The 22119-nt window shown below is 34.4% G+C and overlaps 1 protein-coding gene across 1 annotated transcript in view; it reads right to left on the bottom strand.

The window, feature by feature from the left end:
- The window catches only part of ARAP2 (ArfGAP with RhoGAP domain, ankyrin repeat and PH domain 2), a 112310-nt gene that overhangs the window by 50605 nt on the left and 39586 nt on the right, over nt 1–22119 (bottom strand). The window contains exons 9-14 of the mRNA XM_053976285.1: nt 9693–9808; nt 8316–8515; nt 7475–7560; nt 6612–6794; nt 4767–4941; nt 3165–3299 (exon numbers count right to left, since the gene is read on the bottom strand). Coding sequence (XP_053832260.1) covers nt 3165–3299; nt 4767–4941; nt 6612–6794; nt 7475–7560; nt 8316–8515; nt 9693–9808 — 895 coding nt within the window. The remainder of the gene's footprint in view (nt 1–3164; nt 3300–4766; nt 4942–6611; nt 6795–7474; nt 7561–8315; nt 8516–9692; nt 9809–22119) is intronic.

The raw sequence follows: 22119 nt of genomic DNA, 5'->3' as shown, positions 1-22119 counted from the left end.
CAAAAAACCACCCGAAATTTGCAAATACTAACTATGTTATCTGATGTTTCATCCAATTCCTTTTTCTGTTGTTTGCTACATGGTTTATATTCATTTTATAAATATTTTGGTACTATTTATTAATATTTCTTTGTATCATGCTATTTGCTATCTAGTACTATCTAGATACTGTATAAATACACATGTTAAGTACTAAAATAAAAATAAGATAAATGGCTTGATAATGAATAAGTTTATGGGAGTTGAGCACCAAATTTTAAGGGTTTGAATGTTCAGGGTTTTTGTCCCCCAGCCTTCCCTCTCCCATCTTCCAAAACCTATTCTACAAAACAGCTCACTACTTCAATATTCATTAAACTATTAAATTCTCAAGGACAATTTGGGAATATCAAGGCTTTTTAAAGGGCTCCATAAAATCTTTTACACCAGAAACGAAAGCAAAATCAAACTCGAGCCCCTAAACCTCTAAGCTTTACTTTTTGATCCACTACATCAGAATAGCACCAACATTTGAGCTTTCTTCCTGCTGATATCAACAGCTGTTAATTAACAACAACTCTCCTCAAAATGCACGCACCCCTGCTGAAAACACTGATGCTGCTATAATGAGCAGTACACACAGAGCTGGCTCTCTCCTGTACTGAGACACACATAATGAAAAACGAGGCTGTATTTCCAGGTGTTCCACCTGCTTGGTATAAAACCTTGGTTAATTCACAGCACTGAATGATTTCTTCAGAGTCCTTTTACCATTAGGGCCAATTCTTCAAAGAGGTAACAATTTCCTGTGACAACAAGCAAGCACTTAAATTTTCAACCCTTGGTGCTGAAGGCAAGGCTGTCAACTGTCTCAGAGTTTCCTGACACTGAAGAAAAACTTAATTCTAATGATTAAACAGCTTCATGGGATTCGGAGTTGGAGCCCTATCCATACACAGCATTAAAAAACAAACAAACAAACAAAAGCCCCCAAATTTGTCCAAATGCTGTGAGAGAATGGTGCTCCCCTTCTGGCCTGCAGAGGCCTCAATTAGTTCACAGCAAGTCAGAACTGCTTCAACAGGAGTTCTCTTCTCTAGAACTGGATAGTTAGGTCAGATTTTTCAGGTAACATGACCTTATTTGAGTATCTACAGGCAGAGGAGGGAACTGAAATTTTCTCCCACATATTAGTACTCTAACTCTCAAATTACTTCCTAAAGAGAGTAAGAAGGAAAAATAATACTTCCACTTACAGTATTTTGCAATATGAGTATTACTTCATGTTAGTGAGATTTAGAAACAGTTCTGGATGTAGTGAAAGAAGAGAAAAAGAAAGATCATATATTTTATGTTTTGAATAGGAAGAAGTACTTCTGTCATACTGCTTCTTAAACATAGCAGAGATAGATTAGAGTCCTAAGGCAAGAGTAGTTTCTCATTCAAAGTTGCAGGATTTTTGTTGTTTTTTAAAGGATGTCATTACATCTCCCTCCCTTGTTCCATTTGTTTCCTTGAACTGTTAATGGTCAGGGAAACCTATCTTCCTATGTATCCGTAAAGAGCCCGTCCCAGAAACACTAGTCCTGACAAACCCATGGGTAATTCAACATCAATACAAAAACAAAGCAAACAAAGACCTACGCCCAAAAAAGCAAACACTAGAACGTCTACAATCTTCAAGACACAATCACAGCTTCAGAGAATAAAACCTGAGCTGAGAGAAATCTGGTTCCTTTCCATTTATTATATGTTCTCTCAAGTAGTAAGTGCAATGCTAAGCAACAGACTATAAACTTTCAAAGCAGCTTCATTTCTGTCCAATAAAGACTTGAAATGGAAGACAATCAAAATTTCTTGCCTGAGGGCTTTCCTCATAAATTTTAAGACATCCTACTAACAACGCTCAGTCACAGCGCATCTCCCCCGAAAAGGACTACAGAAGCCATTCTGTGAGCACTTTCAGCCAAAGCTTCAATCTATATAGGTATTTACAAATATGCCACTTCTAATATGCCATTGTCTCGGAAGAGATTGCCTTGTATCTGCTCTCCGCTTGGCTAAGCACTGACTTCTGGGGTTTTTTATAAACTATGTATGTATATATACAGATAGCCACAGCATGGAAGATCAGGCCTGAACTTGGAGCAAGTAGTAATGAGGTTTGTAGTTATTATATTGTTTCCCAAATAAGCTCAGAGCAATTTCAGCGCAATCCCAGATAAACTCCTATCCAGCAGCAGTCCTCTGTCAAAACAGGCATGTTTGTTAAGAACTGCAAAGATGCTAGGAAATGCATGTGATCAAGCATTAGCTCAGTTATCACCCAATGCTTTTAAGAATTTGAAGCCACACTAACATATAGATTCTTCAAAAGCATATCTAAACAGGAGTTCTATGCTTTAATATGCTTTTAATGTCCACTAAGAATCTTAAAGGCATATGCCATAAGAATACAGACATAACCATACAAAAATATGTATACACCAGTGCAGGATGCTGTGTAAGGATTTTAGAAGCAATAAATTCAATAATAAATCACCACAGATTTTAAAAATCAGTATTATTTGTTTAGATGGAAGAAAAATATAGGAAGGCAAATGGGAAGAAAAAGGGAAAAATTATCTGATAACATCCTCTCTCTCTCAGAAAAAAAATAGAAACAGAAGCCTGATATGCACAGGAGGCCATGTATATCTACTGTGATATACAAGCATTATCACCCCACAAAGCTCAAGTTGTCATAGAGTCATTGTAGATGCTCATTTCTACTTGGAAGGTTTTGTAAATTTATGAGCTTGAGAAATACCGTACTAAAAATTCAGTGCTACTTGTAAATTATTTCTGTAATAGAATCATTTAGATGAAAATTAATTCTTGGCATTAATCTAAGTATAATTAAAGCAAGAAGTGTTTCTGTTTGTTTTTTATTTATCAATTACTCTGTTAACTGAACAATTTTTCAGAAGTTCGGTTTTCTTCCTCTGTCAACTACTGAATGAAGAGATCAAGACAAACAGTATTTTCTTTATCTGAAAGAGGTCTACTGAATCAAAAGAAGACATTTCTTATCAAAGACATTTTATCTCAAAAAAAAGTAATGCAAGAAGTTAAAAAGAATAAAATTAATCTAAATCATACATATTTCATGTGTTATTCAAATACATAAATTAAAAGTTAAATACCTTCTTTTAATTTCTTCTCTGTAGGAAGCTTAGCCGCATTAGAAGAAACTTTGTACAAGAATTCACAAAGAAAGGTGGAATGTGAAGAATCTTCAGAGAAACCACTTTCAAAACAAGGATCATAGTTTGGGAAATCTATCCAAAGACAAAGGAGTAAAAAACATACAGATCTTCAGTAACATCAGTTAATGCATGTCTAAAAAATTGGTTGCTCTGCAGTATCTGTACTACAACACTGATAAAACTTAGTGGTTTTATTTTTATAATTAGAAAGCATATTCATTTTAAAAAAATTGTTCACATTTGTTACAATGTTGCCACTGTCAACCACTGCTGGCCAAGGTAATACAAGATACTGTTTTCTGATGTACCAAACTTCGATTTTCATCCCTTGTGTAACATACTTCAACAGAAGGAGATTACTTCTCTTGAGGGCTTATGTAGAGTTTACCAGCAACTCTGGCAGCAGACTAACAGTAATTCTGGGAATCATCATCAACATACACTGATCTCCCCTTCCCTAAAGTTAAGAACATGATGGTGCTGCCTTGGCTGGAGGGCCAAAAGTAGAAAAGACAGGGCCAAGACAAGCAGACTTCTCTCTCTGTAACCTTAGGACCACTTGGGACCATAGGCAGCAAAAAAACCACCCTATCTACGGGTCTGCACCTGACTGAACTCAACATCCTATGATCCAGTGCATGGCACTGGCCTGAGCAATACTCAGGCAGAAGTTAAGACACTGTGTTTGCCCTTGGAAGCCTTAATTCATTCCTGTGTTTCCCATTAATCCCTTTTTTGTTCAGCCTATGCAGCGTCACTTTGCAGAGTGACACAAGCTAATGGAAAGTTGAACCAGGACAACACCCACATAGCCTTTTTGTTTTTTTCCAGTGCAGATATGCATGTGAACTTTCAACCCCTGATGGTTTCAGAAACTGTCCAGTGCTTTTAAAAGAAAAGCTCAGTCGCACCCATACACCTCAAATTATTTACTGTTAAGAGCAGCTTTCTGTTTCCAAGAGCCTCATAGCAGCCATACACTGCAAACAGAACTGTTCACTTCCAAGCCAAAGTTAATCATTTGCTCCAAGCTGCAAGAGAAGCTGTGATGGGAAAAAGAGGTTTCTGGATAGATCATACTGCAGGTTCAAGAGGTGAGTTTTATTTTGGGAGGAGAGTTTGTGAAAAAAACAGCTAGGTCTGTGTGCAATAGGGGTAGATATCAATTTAAATATTCTTTAAGGAAAAGTTCTAGATGAATTCTTTAGACATATGTTAAATTTATGTACCCATTTTTTTTTCCTGGTAAAAGATTGATAATATTGGCAGAGAAAATGATGGTTTTTTTCTGTGCTATAATTAAGGGTATGAGATATATGACTTATCACGATGTAGTCTAAGTCCTAAGCGTGATGTCTGAGCAAAACAGCAAACCTGCACACAATTGAAATTGTGCATTAATAAAATACAGTTAATGCCATCACAACTGCCCTTCTGATATACCACGATTCTTGAAAGCAAAGCCAATTCTGCTTCTGAATTATTTCCTTCTCTTTTTCATAATAAAAAATTAGATCAAAAGAAAGAAATGCATCATACCGGAGAACTTATTATGGTACAGGAATTCCATCTGCAGTCTTTGTCCAGCTTTCTTGGCCAGTAAGTAAGGGGTGCTGTAAACAGGGTCTCCAGTGGCACACATAGCATCAGCCCCACTGAAGAGCAACATCAGAGTTTCTAGCACATCTTGCTTGACTACAGCAGCACACAGGGCCTTATAACAGAAAGGGGAAACAGGAATTGTCTTTAAATTAGAAAGTTACTGGCAACAAATACATGTAACGTAGACGCAAATCCTTTCAACTCTGATATAGGTAGACCATAAACATTGAGAAGTATCAGAAACCATGAAGTACGATCTAAATCTAGACAAATTCAGCAACAAAAATATCCCAAAATACCACCCCAAACCCAGCAAAATGTTGCTTTCACAAATTCCACTTGGGAAAGATAACATGAGTAAATACAATTGGAGGGGAACCTTGCTGTTTATTTACATCAAACTACTGAAGAAAAAACTCTTACTATTTCAGACCTCAGAAGTTCAACAAAAGAGATAAGATTAGATTCTTAAACTTCATTCCTAGGACACATATTGAAATTCCAAGGCAGATTTTTAGAAACCACCATCAGTCAATAAGGCAAACTACTCTTTTTATCAAGAGGTATTATTAAGATATATTAAGATTAAAATATATTAAGATTTTTTTTTTACTCTTTTTATTAAGCTGTATCTTGATACTTGTTCATCTTCCTTGAAACAGAAACATCTCACCACATCCTAAATCATGAGTCTCCTTTTATTTTTGTATACAACAAATATGATAAACTTACTTTTTTTCTTCTACGAGATTGGTCCAAAACCTTAAAACCAAAAATAGCTACACAATTACAGCAACCTATTCCATTAAAATTTCTATGATTTAATATTTATTTATTTAGTCAAAGATTGACTTTTTCGTAAATTATTAAAGCAGAAGTCACTCAAAATAGGAAGATTACTCCTACAAAATTTAGCTGTTCTAATAAACATATAAGCACCCAGGAGGCACAAGATAACAGAGAAGACAGTTCAGTAAAAGTTCTAGAATTACTTGGCAATGACTGCCTTATTACATAATTTCATAAATCTATAGAGAATTTGGCAACTTTTCCCAGTATTTAAATGATTATTTGACATATATCCTTCCCCACAAAAAACAAATCCCACAATCTCTGTATATTCTTTGAGACAATTTGAGTCATGTAATTGAGTGCATTAAATTGCAAAATGCATTAAAAGTCTTCTGTATTCATTAACCCTGAAAAATCATTACTCAAACCATCAGATCTTAGAATTCAGTCAAATGGACATCAAACTTTAGAGAGACACTGACAATTTTACAACTCTAAAGAATTTGTTATTTTTGTAAAAGTAGAGAACACACATTTTCAATCATTAATTTCAGCTTTTTCATTTCCAATAAGCTACCAGCTACTATGTAAGTGTGTATGAGCTATTTTCACCATTGATAACAATGAATTATCTACTGTATTTGAATGCTAGATGTCAGACAAATATATAGGAAGTAATCTAAAGAAGTGAAGTGGAAATTTGCATCCCTAGATTACAGTTACATTAAAATAAAGATCCATATTTTGATGGTTAAGGAAAACATAGGAAGAACTACAATAACCTTCTTCAAATAAACTAACAGGAAAAACAATAAACTAGGTAGTCATGGAATGACTCCTGCAAAGGCTCCTAAATAACCCTTATTCAACTGTGTCAGAATGTCACTCAGGATACTGAATTAATTTCTCACCAGTTTAACAAGATGACCAAATTGCACACAGATACAATACAATCCAAAACACAGTATGGGCTTAACCATGCTGTATTACCTTATTCAACTGTTCCTTGGTTTTGTAGTGGAAAGGTGTTTTCCTGAATTTTCCCTCTTTATATTTTTGTGTAATGAATGCTATCCTTTTTTCTGCAGGGTCATCAATATGCAATTCTTCATCTGGAGGAAGATTTCCAGCCCAAAAACTGTTTGCCCTCTTATTTCCAATGACAATGAAGAGCTGAATGAGATGCATGGAATAAATTAGCAAAATAGTATGAAGGACATGAAGCTAGCCTCTACACACTTGTCAGCTGCTGAAAGTTGAAAAAGAAAGTTATTAAAGAAAAGAAAATTTCCTTCAGGATTTGGAAGCCTCTCTCAGTCACTGCCTATGGTCATCTACAAATGAATAATAAAGCCTGCACTCATCATTTACCATCAACAGCAGCTAAGCTTTACAAGGCTAATTATTTGTATCTATCAGAAAACATATAGTTAAAGTTCAGAGAAGAGTAGCATGTGTTTTAAAGAAAACACTGATGGCTCCAACCCTTTCTATCAGGACCACTTCTTACCACCACCACTTTTTAACATCCCAAGCACCTAAGCTGGTAGTGACAAGTTTCCTCTCTTTTCCCCTTCATCATCAGAACTATCCAAAAGCATTTTATTTCTTTTTCCCCCAGAATATTAGATACTTGGAGAAATACTAAGAGAAACTCTACAGTTTGTTAGCAAAGCAAGTTAATATTTGGAATTACAGAGGTACATGATGCACAGTAACATCAAGTTTACTGTAACAGCACCATATTGTTTAGCAGTTGTACGTTCAGTTTTCTTGTGAGTAAAGCAGTAAATTCCTCCTTTTCATGCAGTAAGTTTCAAGATGGAAAAAAGAGTTAGAATATCACAACACACCTCAATAAGTTCATTGCTCCAAATGCTGGCATCCATTTTTAGACTCCGGACCTTTGAATCTCTTGGTCCTAAAGATCGGTGTTGTCCTGAAAATCCAAGAGCATTACTTGAGTAAGGCACTTAAACAGGGTTTCTCTTCTGCTTAGATAACGAAAAAATGTGATGACACCAGATTTATTCTACTTGATATTTTTACCAAAGGTTGGGTTTGACATTTGAATATTAAATAAAAGCATCAAAAATACACCTCATTTTTTTAAAAAAAAGTTAATTTCAGCTGATAGTAATGAATAAACAAAGTAGGCTGTCTCATGTAGACTATTTCTGGGATAGTTTGGTTTGAAAAAATGCCTAGAATTATAAAATACTTCCTTGAATCTACCTCTTAAGCACATATTTCAACATAAAATATGGCAGAACTATATTTTGAGTAATATCTGAAAAAGCTATTGGCAGTAAAATACGTACAGATGTAACAACATTAATACTCAAAATTTATGCACTAAAAATTGTTTTTCTTTGGCATCTAGCCTTGCAAAAGCCATTCCATTCCCATAAAGTGTTAGTGTGTCTTAATTTCCACTAATTGTGAAGGATGATTTACCTGAGAGAACTCAATCATGACAGACATGTCATTTATGTGTGGAAGTGCCTTACAATAAGGATGACCTTGGTATTAAAAAAAAAGTTATGCTCATAATTTGTTTCTCAAACCTTCCACGAGAATAACACTTCAAAAATTAAAAAAAAAAATACAAATAACCGCCAATTCAAGAACATACATAGATATGCAAATATGGCATTTTGTAGAACCCACATAGCTTGTCATTAATTACTCTACCTGCACACTTCTTACAAATGACAACACAGAGATTGATGGATGCCCAGTCAGGACCGGGAGCTTTACAGTCAGCGCAGCTCCTGTTGGACTCATTGAACCAAATCTTCTCAGCTACTTCATAATCAGATAGAGTTTCTGCTATTGATTGCTGGAGTGCTTCAATCCAGTCTTGTTTCTCTTTTTCTGACTCTGCTGTAAAGCTGAAACAATTGACTTTTCTGTGTTATTGATCTTTATTTTAAAGCCCAATTAAACATGATCTGTAGCCTCCTTATTTATTACATTTACACCTGAAATCACAGTCAAAAATCTCCCTCCACACAGATATAAATCCTAAGATGGAATGTATTATTTTGTATTTTAAAATTCAATGAAACTCCCTCTGTTTTAGCATTGTTTTCAACAAAACCACTACTAGTATAAGGTACATAGCTTTTGTAACATTCATGTAACATCCCTGAGTTAATTTCAATCCTTTTAGGTTTCCAATTACCAAACTTAAATACTGAACTTTAACAAAAGCATAGAATGACATAAGGAAACATGGAGAATTAAATGAGAATTAACAAAACTACTGAGAATTTAAAAAACTACTGAGAATTAAAAAAATTACTGAGAATTAAAAAAATACTTGCTTTTCATTTAAATTTATCTTTTTAAAAATTAAATAGTAAACAAACATCAACATGGTCATGTCTTAAGAAAAAAAATCAAAGAACTAGCTATCTACCAAGTAGCAACAGATTCAAATTGCTGATCAAGACTATTTTACCTGCTAGTTGACTGAGAGTGAAAGTATTTCCTAACATTTGCAATCCCAGGAGAACAAAGAAATTTCCTCCTTCATTACAACATTTAAGAAACACTACAACACTTAACAAAAGGCTTTTATTAGCATGCACTTTCATTTTCTTAAAAACCATTACAAGTCTCAGCAATCAGCCAAAGTGAAACTTTTAACTACTTTCTACCAAGGATATCTACAAGGGATAGCACATGAAAGCTTCTTTTCAAATAAAATGCATAAAACTAAATGGATGCAGCATTATTTCACTATTGAATTTTATTATTCTTTAGGATGAAGAAAATTTGTGAAAGTGGAGGAATTAATTTCTCTTTTTTTTTACCTTTTGCCCTTGCACAGAACGAACAAAGAAGGCTACATAAAAGTATGAACCTGTGAGCATAACATGCTTAGTCAGGAGCTAACAGATGAATCAAAGAAAATCCTCCCATTTTTCTAAACATTGCTGAACATCCTTAATAAAAACATTACCTTTTCATTCAAACTAGCTACAGCACTGCAGTATGAAACCAGTATTTCTTTACTGCCTTAGTTAATTCCACATTTTGTAAAATAAATATTCAAGTTCTTACCTAAAGCTTTTATAAGGAGTAATTATTTCAAAAGACTGCTTTGCAGCCCGATCCAGTTGTTTTACATTTGCCACATTCATAGGGATTAAAGTGATACCAAATCCTGTCTTAAAGTCCTAGGAAAAAGATAATAAAAGTTTAGGAGGTTATCATTTAAGAACAAAACATGTAAAGAAAAATTATTTCCTCATGGTCCAGAAAAAACAAGATCAGTTAACAGACATATTTACCATAACGTATAAGCCACTTCTAATTTATTAACGGATAAACAAACCTCCACTAAATTTTGTCCAACCAGTAAGTTTCCAACTGCTAGAATTGATTGTTGGTAAGAGTAAAAATGCATGCTCAAACTATTAATAAATGAAAGAATTTAAAAAAAAAAAAAAAAGTTTAAACAATAGATTGCATTAAAATGTCAATGCAAAATTCTGGAAGGATCTAGCTTAAATCATGCTTAAGTGTCTAAATAAACTTTATACATCTAAATCCTTCTCACTGACAGCAGTTTTTCATGCTTTAAAACTGAGTATTTTAACAAACTAAATATGTGTAAAATTCCTTCTTAAACCTTTGGTTCTTCATGCTTCTGATGTAGTACATAGCTATACATGTCTTTGAAAAAAGATCCTATACAGCTGCTAAAATAGACAAAGGGTTAGTTTTGACTCAATTATAAGGAAGTATTTTTGCCTTAAACCAAGTGAAATTGTTAGGGTTTTTTTTCCTGCTGCATGGAAAAATGTACTAAAAACTTTTGTATTGACAGAATTAGGAAATAAAATGTGAGCTCACACTGAGCTCCTGTGGGGGCCTCTCAAAATGTATGGAATTTGGAAAATCAGATGAATATATACATTATTTCTTATCTATTTGGAATACCATCAGCATTTCCTTCTTTAAATTTATTTATATGTTCATCTCAAGGCAGTCACTTCCACAAGTTTAATTTCTGGAAATATTAGCATAGTTCTTGAAAACAGTAAATAAATCAGAAACAAAACCAAGCTGTATCACCCAAGCAAAGAGCCAAATTCACATATCTTACCATTTACATGTTCACTGTTACCTCTCACATAACAATAGTTGGGTACAGACTGATAAAAATAAAAGCACTGAAGGGTAAAAGCTTCAGAGTTGCCTGCCTCTGAAGAAAGGATTGTTTTTCTAGTTAATACATATTTAAACCTGCATCACTGACAAGTTTCACTTTGTAAGATTCACATATTTTTGAGCACGAAAGCCTACATGGAGAACGTACTTCACAAAACTCTTATAATTTTATTTCCCTATTTCAGGTATGAGCAAATAAAACTATCATTTTAGCCAGGATTGCTAAGGCTACATCTGACAAAAGACACATATATGTGTGTGTTTATGCACAAGCTGAAGAATCAATTGTATCACACGAGGCATTGAATAGCATAATGGCCCAAAAACTGTGAGATAAGTTAGCTAATGTTTCCTTGCCAGACTTCTTATTAAGAATTGATTTTTGGGGTTTTTTTTACATGCCATTACCTTTGACAGTAACAGTGGAGAACTAGGTGTGGATTCCGACACAAACCTTTATAAAAAGTAGCTTTTCAATAACTAATCTATCTTAGCCACTCCTCATACAATTTATTTTAGAAAATAGAAAAAATAGAAATATTTTTAAATATTTCCCCTTTTCTTCTACCCTCTTATCCTGTAACACAGACATTTTTATTCTCTCACCTCATCTTCAGTCCCCGCTCCATTTGCCTATAAATCAAGGGGGTTCATACTGACACACCTGCCTCAGAAGACAGCAGAGTTCTGTTAAGCCTACACAGTCCCTAATTCACCCTCTGTGGGAAAAGAGTGAGCCTTTTCACCTCCTTTTGTGTGTGCACTTGACAGCATCCTCTGTAGCAGTGAAGCATTCTAACTTCATATCACCAGCGAGAAAAAGAGGAGCAAGAAATACTAAAAATGAAAAGATTGAGGATAGAAAAAAACAAAACTTATATTTCTATAGTGAAATGGGAAAAAAAAAAGAAACCTAACCAAAACAACCCAAAACCAACACCTTTGTCGAATTAAATTGTTTATGCTTCTGAGATGTAAATTGGTTGCAAGTTTCATTTGTTGATTCAAGTATTTCAAATTATTTAAAATAATTTGCCTTAAGAAATCCTGGTTTTCAAATGAGAGGTAATAAGCCCATCCCTGAACCTGCACAGTGCATTCTTTGTTTATTAAATAACGGCTGAAAAACCACCAGAAGCCATGGTTAAAAGGTGTTTAATACATTTCTAGGTCCAGATTAAAGTTTACTGAAGGTAAATGATTAACAAAGATGACCAAAATAATAACTACCTTATTGAGCCAGATCAAAAGTTCCCCTGTAGAGTAGCTTCCCTTTAGGCACTTCCAACTGGTGACAGTCATAAAAATAATGTAAATAAGAAAAGGTACATGCTCATCTTCTCTAAAAAGCTTCCAGCAATCTAAGCACTTAAAAGTCGCTAAACAAACAGTTGCAGCAAAGAAAATTATACTTACTAACAACTGACAGAAATATCCTCAATGAATTAAAAAGCCCAACAACAACATGCTTTGAGGTCTCTGCAGGATCTTACTTCATGAACTTCCCAAATACTGGTTGTAAAAAAAGGAAGTAATTTTGTATATGTATGACCTGACAACTAAGAATTTTCAATTTTTTTTGCCTGACAACTGAGAATTTCATTAACATAAGAGGAATGAAACTCTAACTAAACTTCATTCACCTAATTATTCCATAATGTTCCTTCTTGAAAATATTTATTCTATATGACTTTCAGAGTCTTTCTTATGCCTTCCAACAGCTGGTTGTACATCCTTCCCTTGGAGCAAAACAGAGCAAGCTGCATGGAAGCAACCTGCCACATGAAGATCACACACACACATTAACATCTGTGAAAACATAGACCAAACTTTATTGTACTACATTCAACAACACAGAAACAAGAAAGCACTCTAGAAACAAAGTGCATTAATTTGAAAGTCTTTACCTTTATGTGCAGCACCAACCCTCCAAAATTTGCACATGTGCCCAGTGTCTGAACAAACCCATTAAAGAAAGAATAACTCATTATGCTTTACATTCAGCAAGGGCACGAGAACTTACAACACTGAATTCCAGTGTGAGGAATGTCAGAAACATTAAGAAATTAGAATCTACTTTTCAGAACAGAATATGGTGGCAAATTAAGCAATTTCATTGGTACATTAGAGTGAAGTTATTTCCAAAATGGTCCAAACAAACTCCTTAAAGTAACTGCACAACACTTGGCATAAACCTGGCTTTGTGAGTGACAGGTACACTAGAATCTAATTTTCAGCGCTCAGAATTATATGCTTTCAGGAGCGCAGTCTTCTTCTCTACTTCAGACACAGAAGTGGGAATGGGTACAGGGAAGAAAGAAGTGCTCCACTTTGAAAGATGAATTCATTCACTTTGAGTGCACAGAAGGACAATAGGGCCATTCAAGAACTACACAAAAAATATCGACAGCGAAAGCAAGCAGCATCTTTTCAGAATAAGAATTGTCTTGCTTCTACCCACTGAAATCTCATTGTTTCAGATACACTGAACTGAAATACGCTTTCTAACAAAGGAAGAAAAGTTTAAGATTCAAAAATGCACAGAGAAAGATGAGTGTTGGGTTTTTTGGGTTTTTTTTTAATTTAAATATAGATATGACTTAAATGTCTTTAGTTATACTATTTTCATGAATTCTAATAAAGGTTGAAACATCAGTTGACAATAAGAACTTTAAAAAAAACAAAAAAATTCTTTATAGATATAATAATAGATCAAAAGTATACACGAAACAGCACAGTTAACTAAAAGCTAAAAATACGAAAATGAGCACTGGCTTTCTGATTAGCTGTTGTTCCTTCCTGAAGGGTGAATGATTATAATGTGGGAGTGTTGCTGTCATTATCACCCCTGTCTGAAAAAGACTAACTTATGAAAATCTGTCATCTGTATATAAATCATGAAATTATTTAACTTCTATTTTTAAACATACCTTTAACATGTATCTATAAAATGCCTCTCAGTGCACAAAACTGCCTTCTTTATTATCTTTTCATAGATAAGCTGCCTCATGACAGGCTTTACTAACATTTCTTCAATTCTATTTTGGATGAAATTCAAGGAGATTCAAAATTAGTCTCATACCTTTTCTAACATACACCACTTTTTTACAGAGACAGAAATAAACACCAAGGCTAAGGAACACTAAAGTATATATGTATAAAATCATGCAACTATATCTGAACAAGTGAAACTTTCAGAGCTGCTGGACACCAAACTTTCGGTATGTTGTCTTAAAAAGCCAGACTTGGGCACCTTTCTGCATGCAAATCATAAATTTATAATCAGAGGCTGAACCTTGTGACTCTCAGCGAACACATTTTCTCCAGAAAATGGCACTTTTAAAAAAGCTCTTCTCCTACCCAGAGAGTATACTGGAATTTATTTTTCTTTCTATTTTTTCCCAGTAACACCAGAGCTGGCATTCTTACTGGTTTAGTCAAACCAAAATTCATCTGAACACAGGAGTTCTAGAGATGCTGCTTGTGTTCCCCAACATTTACTGTTTCAGCAGTTATTATCACGTCTTTGCATGCACTTTCATGGATCTAACATTAGGTCCTCAATGTATGAAGTTGATTTAAAAAATCTTTGCATCAAGAAAACATCTCAGAGAAATGAAACCAAATAAATGCACCCACAATTATAACTTTACCCATACTCCCCACAAAAAAGTTAACTAACTTAAAATACTGAAATAAAATAAATACTGAAAATAAAAGGTTAGCTAACTACTCCTTTTATATTAGAAATATCAATCCATATTTTTACCTCTTTCTTTTTTGGTAGAGGACTAACTGGATAACAGCAACAGCAGAGAAAAAGGAAAATTGCTGACATGAGTTCAAGAGACTATGTTTCTACATACTCACACATGCATATACATACTTAAGTATACACCAACATATACAAATATATGTTTGTAGCTTATTTTGAAGTAAAAAGAATACAGAAGTACAAAACTCTGAAGTACAGAAATAGCACTGATATGTGGGGGGAACAGAGCACTTTTGGAAATTCTACATCAACTGAGTATTCTCACTGCACATCAGTTTCCTTCCCATGTATTATGAGATCATGGTGCATTTGCTTTTTGTGTATTTGGCAGTCAGATCTTGAGGATGTGCAATATTTAAGTGTATGCAGGCAGATAGATATCTAACAGTGATAAAAGGCAACAAATCAAGAACATTATACTACATATAAAGATATATTTACACACACAAATGTATATGTATGTGTTTATAAATGCACACTTTTTTGTTTCCTTTTTAACAGGTAAATTTCAGACCACCCCAACACTAATTTATAAAAAGATTATTCCTATTTCTAAAACTACTCTTGTTCTCCTGCCCATACTCAGAACATTCTTGACCTTTAATCACAGTATCTCTGATCAGAGCTCCAAAACAGGACCTTACATGGTTCCTTGACTTTACCATTTAATTTGCAACAGCTCTTTAGATTTACCTTGGGAAAGTTATCATGAAGTTTGTGACAACTACACTATTCCTGCAAGATCTGAAAATTCCCTTAACAATTTAGCATGATTTAGTATTTTCCTTCATTCTTACCCCATGGTATTTAATTCCTTCCAAACAACAAAATTATTCCAGAGAGAGTAAAAGACAGTAACTAGAATCATTCAGGTGAAGCATTCATAGTTTCTTTCCTCTCCTTATTATTTGAAGGCATTATACCTCAGCCTTTCCAGCTATTAAGGAGGGCTAATTTCTGCAATAGAAATATGGGAAAAAACTGGCTTCCATATGAATGAAAAATGAAGACCTTTTTATATGTTAAAGAGTTTAAGAAAGAGTGACTAGTAATGCAAATTGCATTGACGATATTAAGTTTACACAAGTTTATATTGATTTCCTCTCCTTCTATATGTACTGAGATTAGCACCCCCATTTATTTTTCATCAGGCTTCTCTACATCCCTCATCACAGCCCAAAAGCTTTTAATATAGATTTCCAGTGATAGTTACATATTGTGGATTGTAATACAAACCACACATATGCACTCTGTCCTACAGTCTTCTAATGAGGTCCCAAAATACAACCACAGTGAAGCATACAGTATATAATTACACACTCAAAAAATAATGTTAAAAGAACATGAAGGTTGCTAACTCAAGCCCTGATGAGCAAGGAGATGCTAGAATTCCAGTTGTCTGTGCATGTCAGTTCTGTAGCTGGGTGCTCATTTGTTATGATATATGAGGTGATCACATCATCAGTTTTAAGTTCTTCACTTAACTAAGCAAAATTCTTTCCCCCATTAGAGAAAAAAAATGATTCACGTTATTTTTTGAAAAAAAAAAAATTGTAATGACAACCTGGCATCCAAAATTTTGGAGGTTACAAAGAAGGAAGACAGAAAAAGACAAAAAGGGCCACTTAGACAAGCTCTAGTCAGTGCCATAATAAGCTTGTCTGCAGTGGAGTATTTTGGATATACTACTAGAATACATCCCTCTCTGCATCGTTCCACATCATTACTTTACAAAAAAATGTAATACCTGTACTTTGAGATGGCTTTATGATGAAAGTCAATACATAAGAAGTGGGAATAACTAAAGAGATTAATTTAAAAAATGCTTTCCTGATGAACACTCTAAGGTAGTTACAACCTTAGATGTTACTTCTCATTTAAGTTACAGATGTCTCTATTCACTTACTACAGGAGCAATTCAGCATCCTCACTTCAGCAGTTATGTGTATGTATTTTGCAATATCAATACAATTTTATATTGCTTGATTATGCACCATCAGGCCCATGCCTTGCTTGTTGTATGGGATGGATCTAGGACACATGAAGATGAAAGCTCCCTTCCTTTATTCGCTGCAAAATACAAAAAAAAAAAAAAAAAAAGATGAGGAAGATCACATAACTGAAGTGACTGAATACTATACTGGAGAGTTAGCTCTTATCTTTGCCTTTTCCAGTTTCTACTCACTGTAAATCAAAGCCTTAGCATACAGTCATTTCACTGCACGTTTTTCATTTCCTGGTATCTGACTTTATGCTCTAGGGTTTGATTTGCAGAACTGCTGAGCAATTGGAACTCCAGCCAAGACCTAAGAAAGCAGTATTTTGAGCAGGTATAGTTTGACAGAGAACTATTCCTTCTTAACCATCCATAAAAGACTGAAAAAACAGAGAATGCTAAATATATGGATATTTGAATCCTTCAATTCTGTTTCTCAGAACTGTGTGGTCACATGGAGGAAACAATCATGTTCCTTTACCTTACAGGAACTAATGAAAAATAAATTCCTCATTGCTCCTCAAAAACATTTCTTTATCAGTGAAGGAATAATTTGGATGTAAGGCACTTTTCAACAGTATGCTACAAAAAAGGCATGGGCTACACCATGAAAAGAAATTAAAATTATCAAACAATTACTAAATAGACAATGCACTGAAAGAGGTAGTGATCCTGTGAAAGGAAATCTACTGCACAATATTATAATCAAGTGAAATTAAGGTCTTAGAAATAAGACCAGTTTTCTCATGATTAGAGGGGTGCACAAATTTGTAATTGAGATAATGTTATCAAAAGTTTTTAGCTGAATTCTTCAAAAAATTAGGTTTACATAATACAGGAGCACCTGTCTCGCCATGTAACCCCAAGTAAGCTCTTACTCTAGAAAGATCCTTGGCTTCAATCAATTTCAACATAACAGCAGCCAATGAATCTTCAGGTCTTAGTAAGACTTAAGGAAAGTAGATCAGAACAGAGAACACAGAGTCCACACTTCCTCACTTCTTTACTGCCCAGTCTCATTAGAAAAGGCTTTAGTGTATGGCCACAGTGAATTGAGATAATATGATGCAACCTGGAAGGGGATGGTCAAAGTCACCAGCCACCGACAAACATATAAATTAAAAGCTTCTATGTTGTAATCCTCAAAAACAGAGAAGAAGACAACAGAGAGTAGAGAAAAGATCATAATTCCAAATATATATACGTTTCTCATCTGTGCTGAAACATGCTAAAAGGGAAGGGGAAGAAACAATCCATGCTGCAACCATGCCATTACAAATAATTTGTATGTATGCAAACTGTGTACCTCAGAAACAACATGTGCAAGTTCAATATAAGAACCTGAATTCTACATAAAGATGTACATTTTAACAGAAAGCAGTTTAAGTTACTAGTGGAAAGTAGATTTCTTGACTTAAAGGTACCATAAGTCATTTGCGTTCCTGTTTTAGAAATATACCGAAGGACCTGAATTCTTCAACTATTCCACAATTCAGAGCTCAGCTTTCTGAATCCCAGAAAGTGTCATTCAGATCATACTCCATTCTTCAGACACATGCTTTCTTCTTCTTGTCACTCAACATACTAAGAAAGCAACGGTCTCACATCTGAGGCACACAACACAAAACCAAGCATCAAAAGCAAGCTGGTAATACTGCACACAAAACCTTCCTTGCTGTCTTCCCAAATACCCTGACAGGTACCCCGGCAAGAGAGAGAAACCTGCTTTCTGTGTTATGTCCCCCACTCCCCCACCACACACACAGAAGACAAGTGTAGGCAAAGTTCCAGTCTGAACAACTACAGTAACTCCCTTCCAGTAGGGCTTCTCTGCAGCACACAGCTCATTCAGAAATCGGCACCTTGTTAGCTACAGAGACTGAAGCCACTGCAGCTACCTGGGCTATGATCTTTACTTTTGCTCTTCATGAAAAATCATGAGATGACATAAAGATGGTACAGCTAAATAAACATGTAAATAAAAGTCAAAGCCTGTCAGGAACAAGTACAGCCTATATTCAAGGCTTTCACCTTTACTTTAATTTCAACAGCTATTCATAACATTGTCTCTTCTTTAAAGAGGCAATCATGTTCCTTAAGATGCACAACTTCTGATACATAGGAACTCATTCCATTTTAGAGCCCATTTCTTGCTACTCAATTCACATCTTTTTTACCCCAAAGCGATACCAGTGTAATACATGAAAATTCTAAAATTATGTGAAAATGCTTCAATTTTCCTCAATTTTAGTGTTTGAGCCCTTCCACCTTTTTTTTTTTTCTTTTCATTAGCTGAAACAGCTATCCATATAGTCACCATCTCACCATGTCAAATTCATACACCATTTTAAACACTTCCCTGCAATAAGCACCCAGAGCAACTCCTGTTCATACAAGGACATTTTTAAACATAGATTTTTTTATTACAATTTTAAGTAGCCATCTGGACTCTTCTTTGGAAGTGCTTCACAAATGGAAACCTTTTTAGATTTAGCAAGACTGTTCTCTGGAGACCAGAAGGATCAGTGAATTTTAAGATACCACATACAGCTGTAATTTTCTGAATTTGTATCTTTATAATCTTCTTGCCAAAGCTTTACATACACACCAAGGATCTTGTTATGTATTCATAATCCAGAAAAACTGCTTAAAAAGTGTTTGAACTCTTACAGGATGGACAGATTGTGACCATTTTTGCAATACCTTAAAATCTACAACAGTTGTAATGCAAAAATGACAAACCTTTTGATTGGCCTTTTAGTACAGTTGCCACTAGGTAAAAGAGAAAACTGTTATGACATCCCCACAGGCAAAATTCCCCTAATGAACCAAGAAATCCTCCAAATAATGGAGTGTCTGTTTTCCTCCAAAATTTGCCCATGGTGATAAACAAATATGATATTGACAAAAAGTATTAATGACCAAGCACAGTGCTTTTACTTACTGACTACAAACAGTAAGGTGTCAATGCAAACGGACCTCACAGTAAATATGAAGACTTATTTTATTTACTACCTCCTTCTTTAATAAATTGAAATCTAATTCTATGATGTGATATTGCACAAGTAGAAATAATCAATAACTAACATAATTCATAATATTTCAATAACCACAAGCAAAAATAGCATTTCCTGATGGAGAAAGTTTTCCAAAGCTTATTTTTTTTACTCACAAACCAAATTTCCAAGTAATCTGCACGGCTCAAAATAATTACAAAGAGAAATTCATTTTTTAAAAAAGTTTCAGCAGTTTTTAGAGTACCATACAAAGAGCACTAATTATTATAGACATTTTCACATCTTTAAAAATGTATTTATGGCTATATGAATATATTCCAAACATACCCCATTTTATCATAACTGGATCCCTATGGGATTTTTCCAGCTGATGTTGATAAAATGAGCAGTTTAAATTTCTGATCCTATCAAACTGAATTACTCTTCGGAGATGGTGTATATGGAAAACACACACACCCCCACACATCTTATAAGAATAAATGAATGAATTACATTAAACATGGAGAGCTCTGGACTGTGCTAACCATTTTTTCCAGCTTGGGAGATTTTAGACACCTTCTGCTTAGTGAGCCATAAAGAAAAATGTTTCACTTGAACAGCTGACATTATGATCTTAAATTTAAAAGGAAAAAAAATTAGCCAAGGAGAGTACAGACCCTCACAAAAGCTTTTGGCCAGACAGCATAAACTCTCATCTATTTAATAAATGTTCACCTTTGCAGGAAGGAAATATCAAATGCCATAAAATTTTGAATTTGTTTAAAATTTGAAATTCAGAAATTTTTGGACTACCTGAACCAAAAAGATAATGTTTTTCCTTGTGAAATACATAAATAAATATTCAGTAGATCGAAATTTTGAGAGCATGCACACATATTCATTAACTTTGAAGAATGTGTCAGACTTCATGGAAGTTCAGACCTCTACTAGAAGCCAAGGTGAAGTATAAACTTACAACTAAGGCCCAGAAACAGAAACCTAAGGAGACCATATTATGATTTGTGACTTCTTCCCACTCCTGTGACACTTATTCTAAAACAGTGAAGGGACAGCAGCACTGACAGTTTTGCCATACATTCTTCTCTGCTTGGACCAAGAGAGGGCTGATGCCATGACAACAGCAACGCTGCACCACAGCTTTTTATAAGCCAAATCCTTCCTAACTCACTCATTCATTTCAGCATTATGTCTCCTGGGAAGAGATCCTCCTTAAATTTAGTTCTGCGAAAAATAGAGTGGGGTGGGTTTGGGGCTTTGTTTGTTTGAGGGATTGGTTTATTTGGTTTTGATTACAAAGAAAATATTTTCTTCTGCTGGCTTTAGATTCACTCATACTAATTTGTTTCTGTGTGACAAACAAAGATGAAAATAGATAAATGCAGAAAAACTGTTCTAAATTTTTGTAAAGCAAAATCACTTATGGACACACATACAGCTACTGCTTAGCAGCTATTCACTTTCATACTTGTCTAGGCATTATGCCATGAAGGTAGTTATTTCACATTAAAAAAAACAGTTAGTATAAAAGTAAATATTTAAAAGAGAGTTTCAAGAATTAATAGAGTTTACAAATAAGCAACCTACTTCTCACTACTTAAATACCGAAGTGCTTACAGTATTAAATACTTACAGAGATTACTGAATTCCTAGTAAATCCATTGTAAATAAGTTTTATTATGAGTCCATGTAAAAGCCATTGCCATTTGATTTTAGTAAATTTTTTAAAATTTTTTATTTTACAATGATCAAAGCTAAGATGGGCAACTATCACAGCTAAAGAAGGATCCAGCTCTAAAATATCTGCACTATACTTGTGCTTCAGGACTGTGTGTAGAATTAATATACCCTTCGAAACAAAATGCGTTCATCATAATGAATGTAATTTAATTTTTTTTATGAATCTCACCTCCTATCACAAATTTTGAGCTAAAAGCACCTTATGTAAAAATAAAAATTCAAGCTTTCAATTAAATTATTTTCTTCATAATGAGGAGCAAAGACTAATATCTAACAGAAAAGGACAATTTATCTGTAAAAATATAGAACAATCATTCTCTAAAAAATGTTCTTCAACAGATTAGAAGTTAGAAAGAAACCAAAATCCTTAAAAAAAAGCCCTCCACATACATCTTTCAAATAAACTTTATACTCTATGTTACTATCTAGACAGGCAGTTAATAGAAAGAACACTAAAAATTAAATCTTTAACAAATTATCTTTATTTACACATTTATCTACTGCTTGTTTCTTTAAGCTTCCTGTTGTCACCCACTGAACAATACAGGAAGGTCTTTTAGGACCCAAAATAAGCTACAGATACATGGCTCCTTTGTAGCATACTGATTCCACCTGTCTACTACATTCTTTTCACTTCTCAAGTCTCTCACTCATGCCCAAATCCTTGCAAGCAAAAAATAAATATCACTCACCTGAATTTAATGAGAAACTGAAAAAACAAAACTCGCCAACAGCAATGTTAACTCTTGCCTGAGAGCACATTCTTGGGTAGGGGCAACAGGCCTAGAC

The sequence above is a fragment of the Vidua macroura genome, chromosome 4, assembly GCF_024509145.1.
Source record: "Vidua macroura isolate BioBank_ID:100142 chromosome 4, ASM2450914v1, whole genome shotgun sequence".
Lineage (NCBI taxonomy): Eukaryota > Metazoa > Chordata > Aves > Passeriformes > Viduidae > Vidua > Vidua macroura.
The sequence above is the reverse complement of the archived record's forward strand: the minus strand, read 5'-3'. Positions and strand labels throughout refer to the sequence as shown.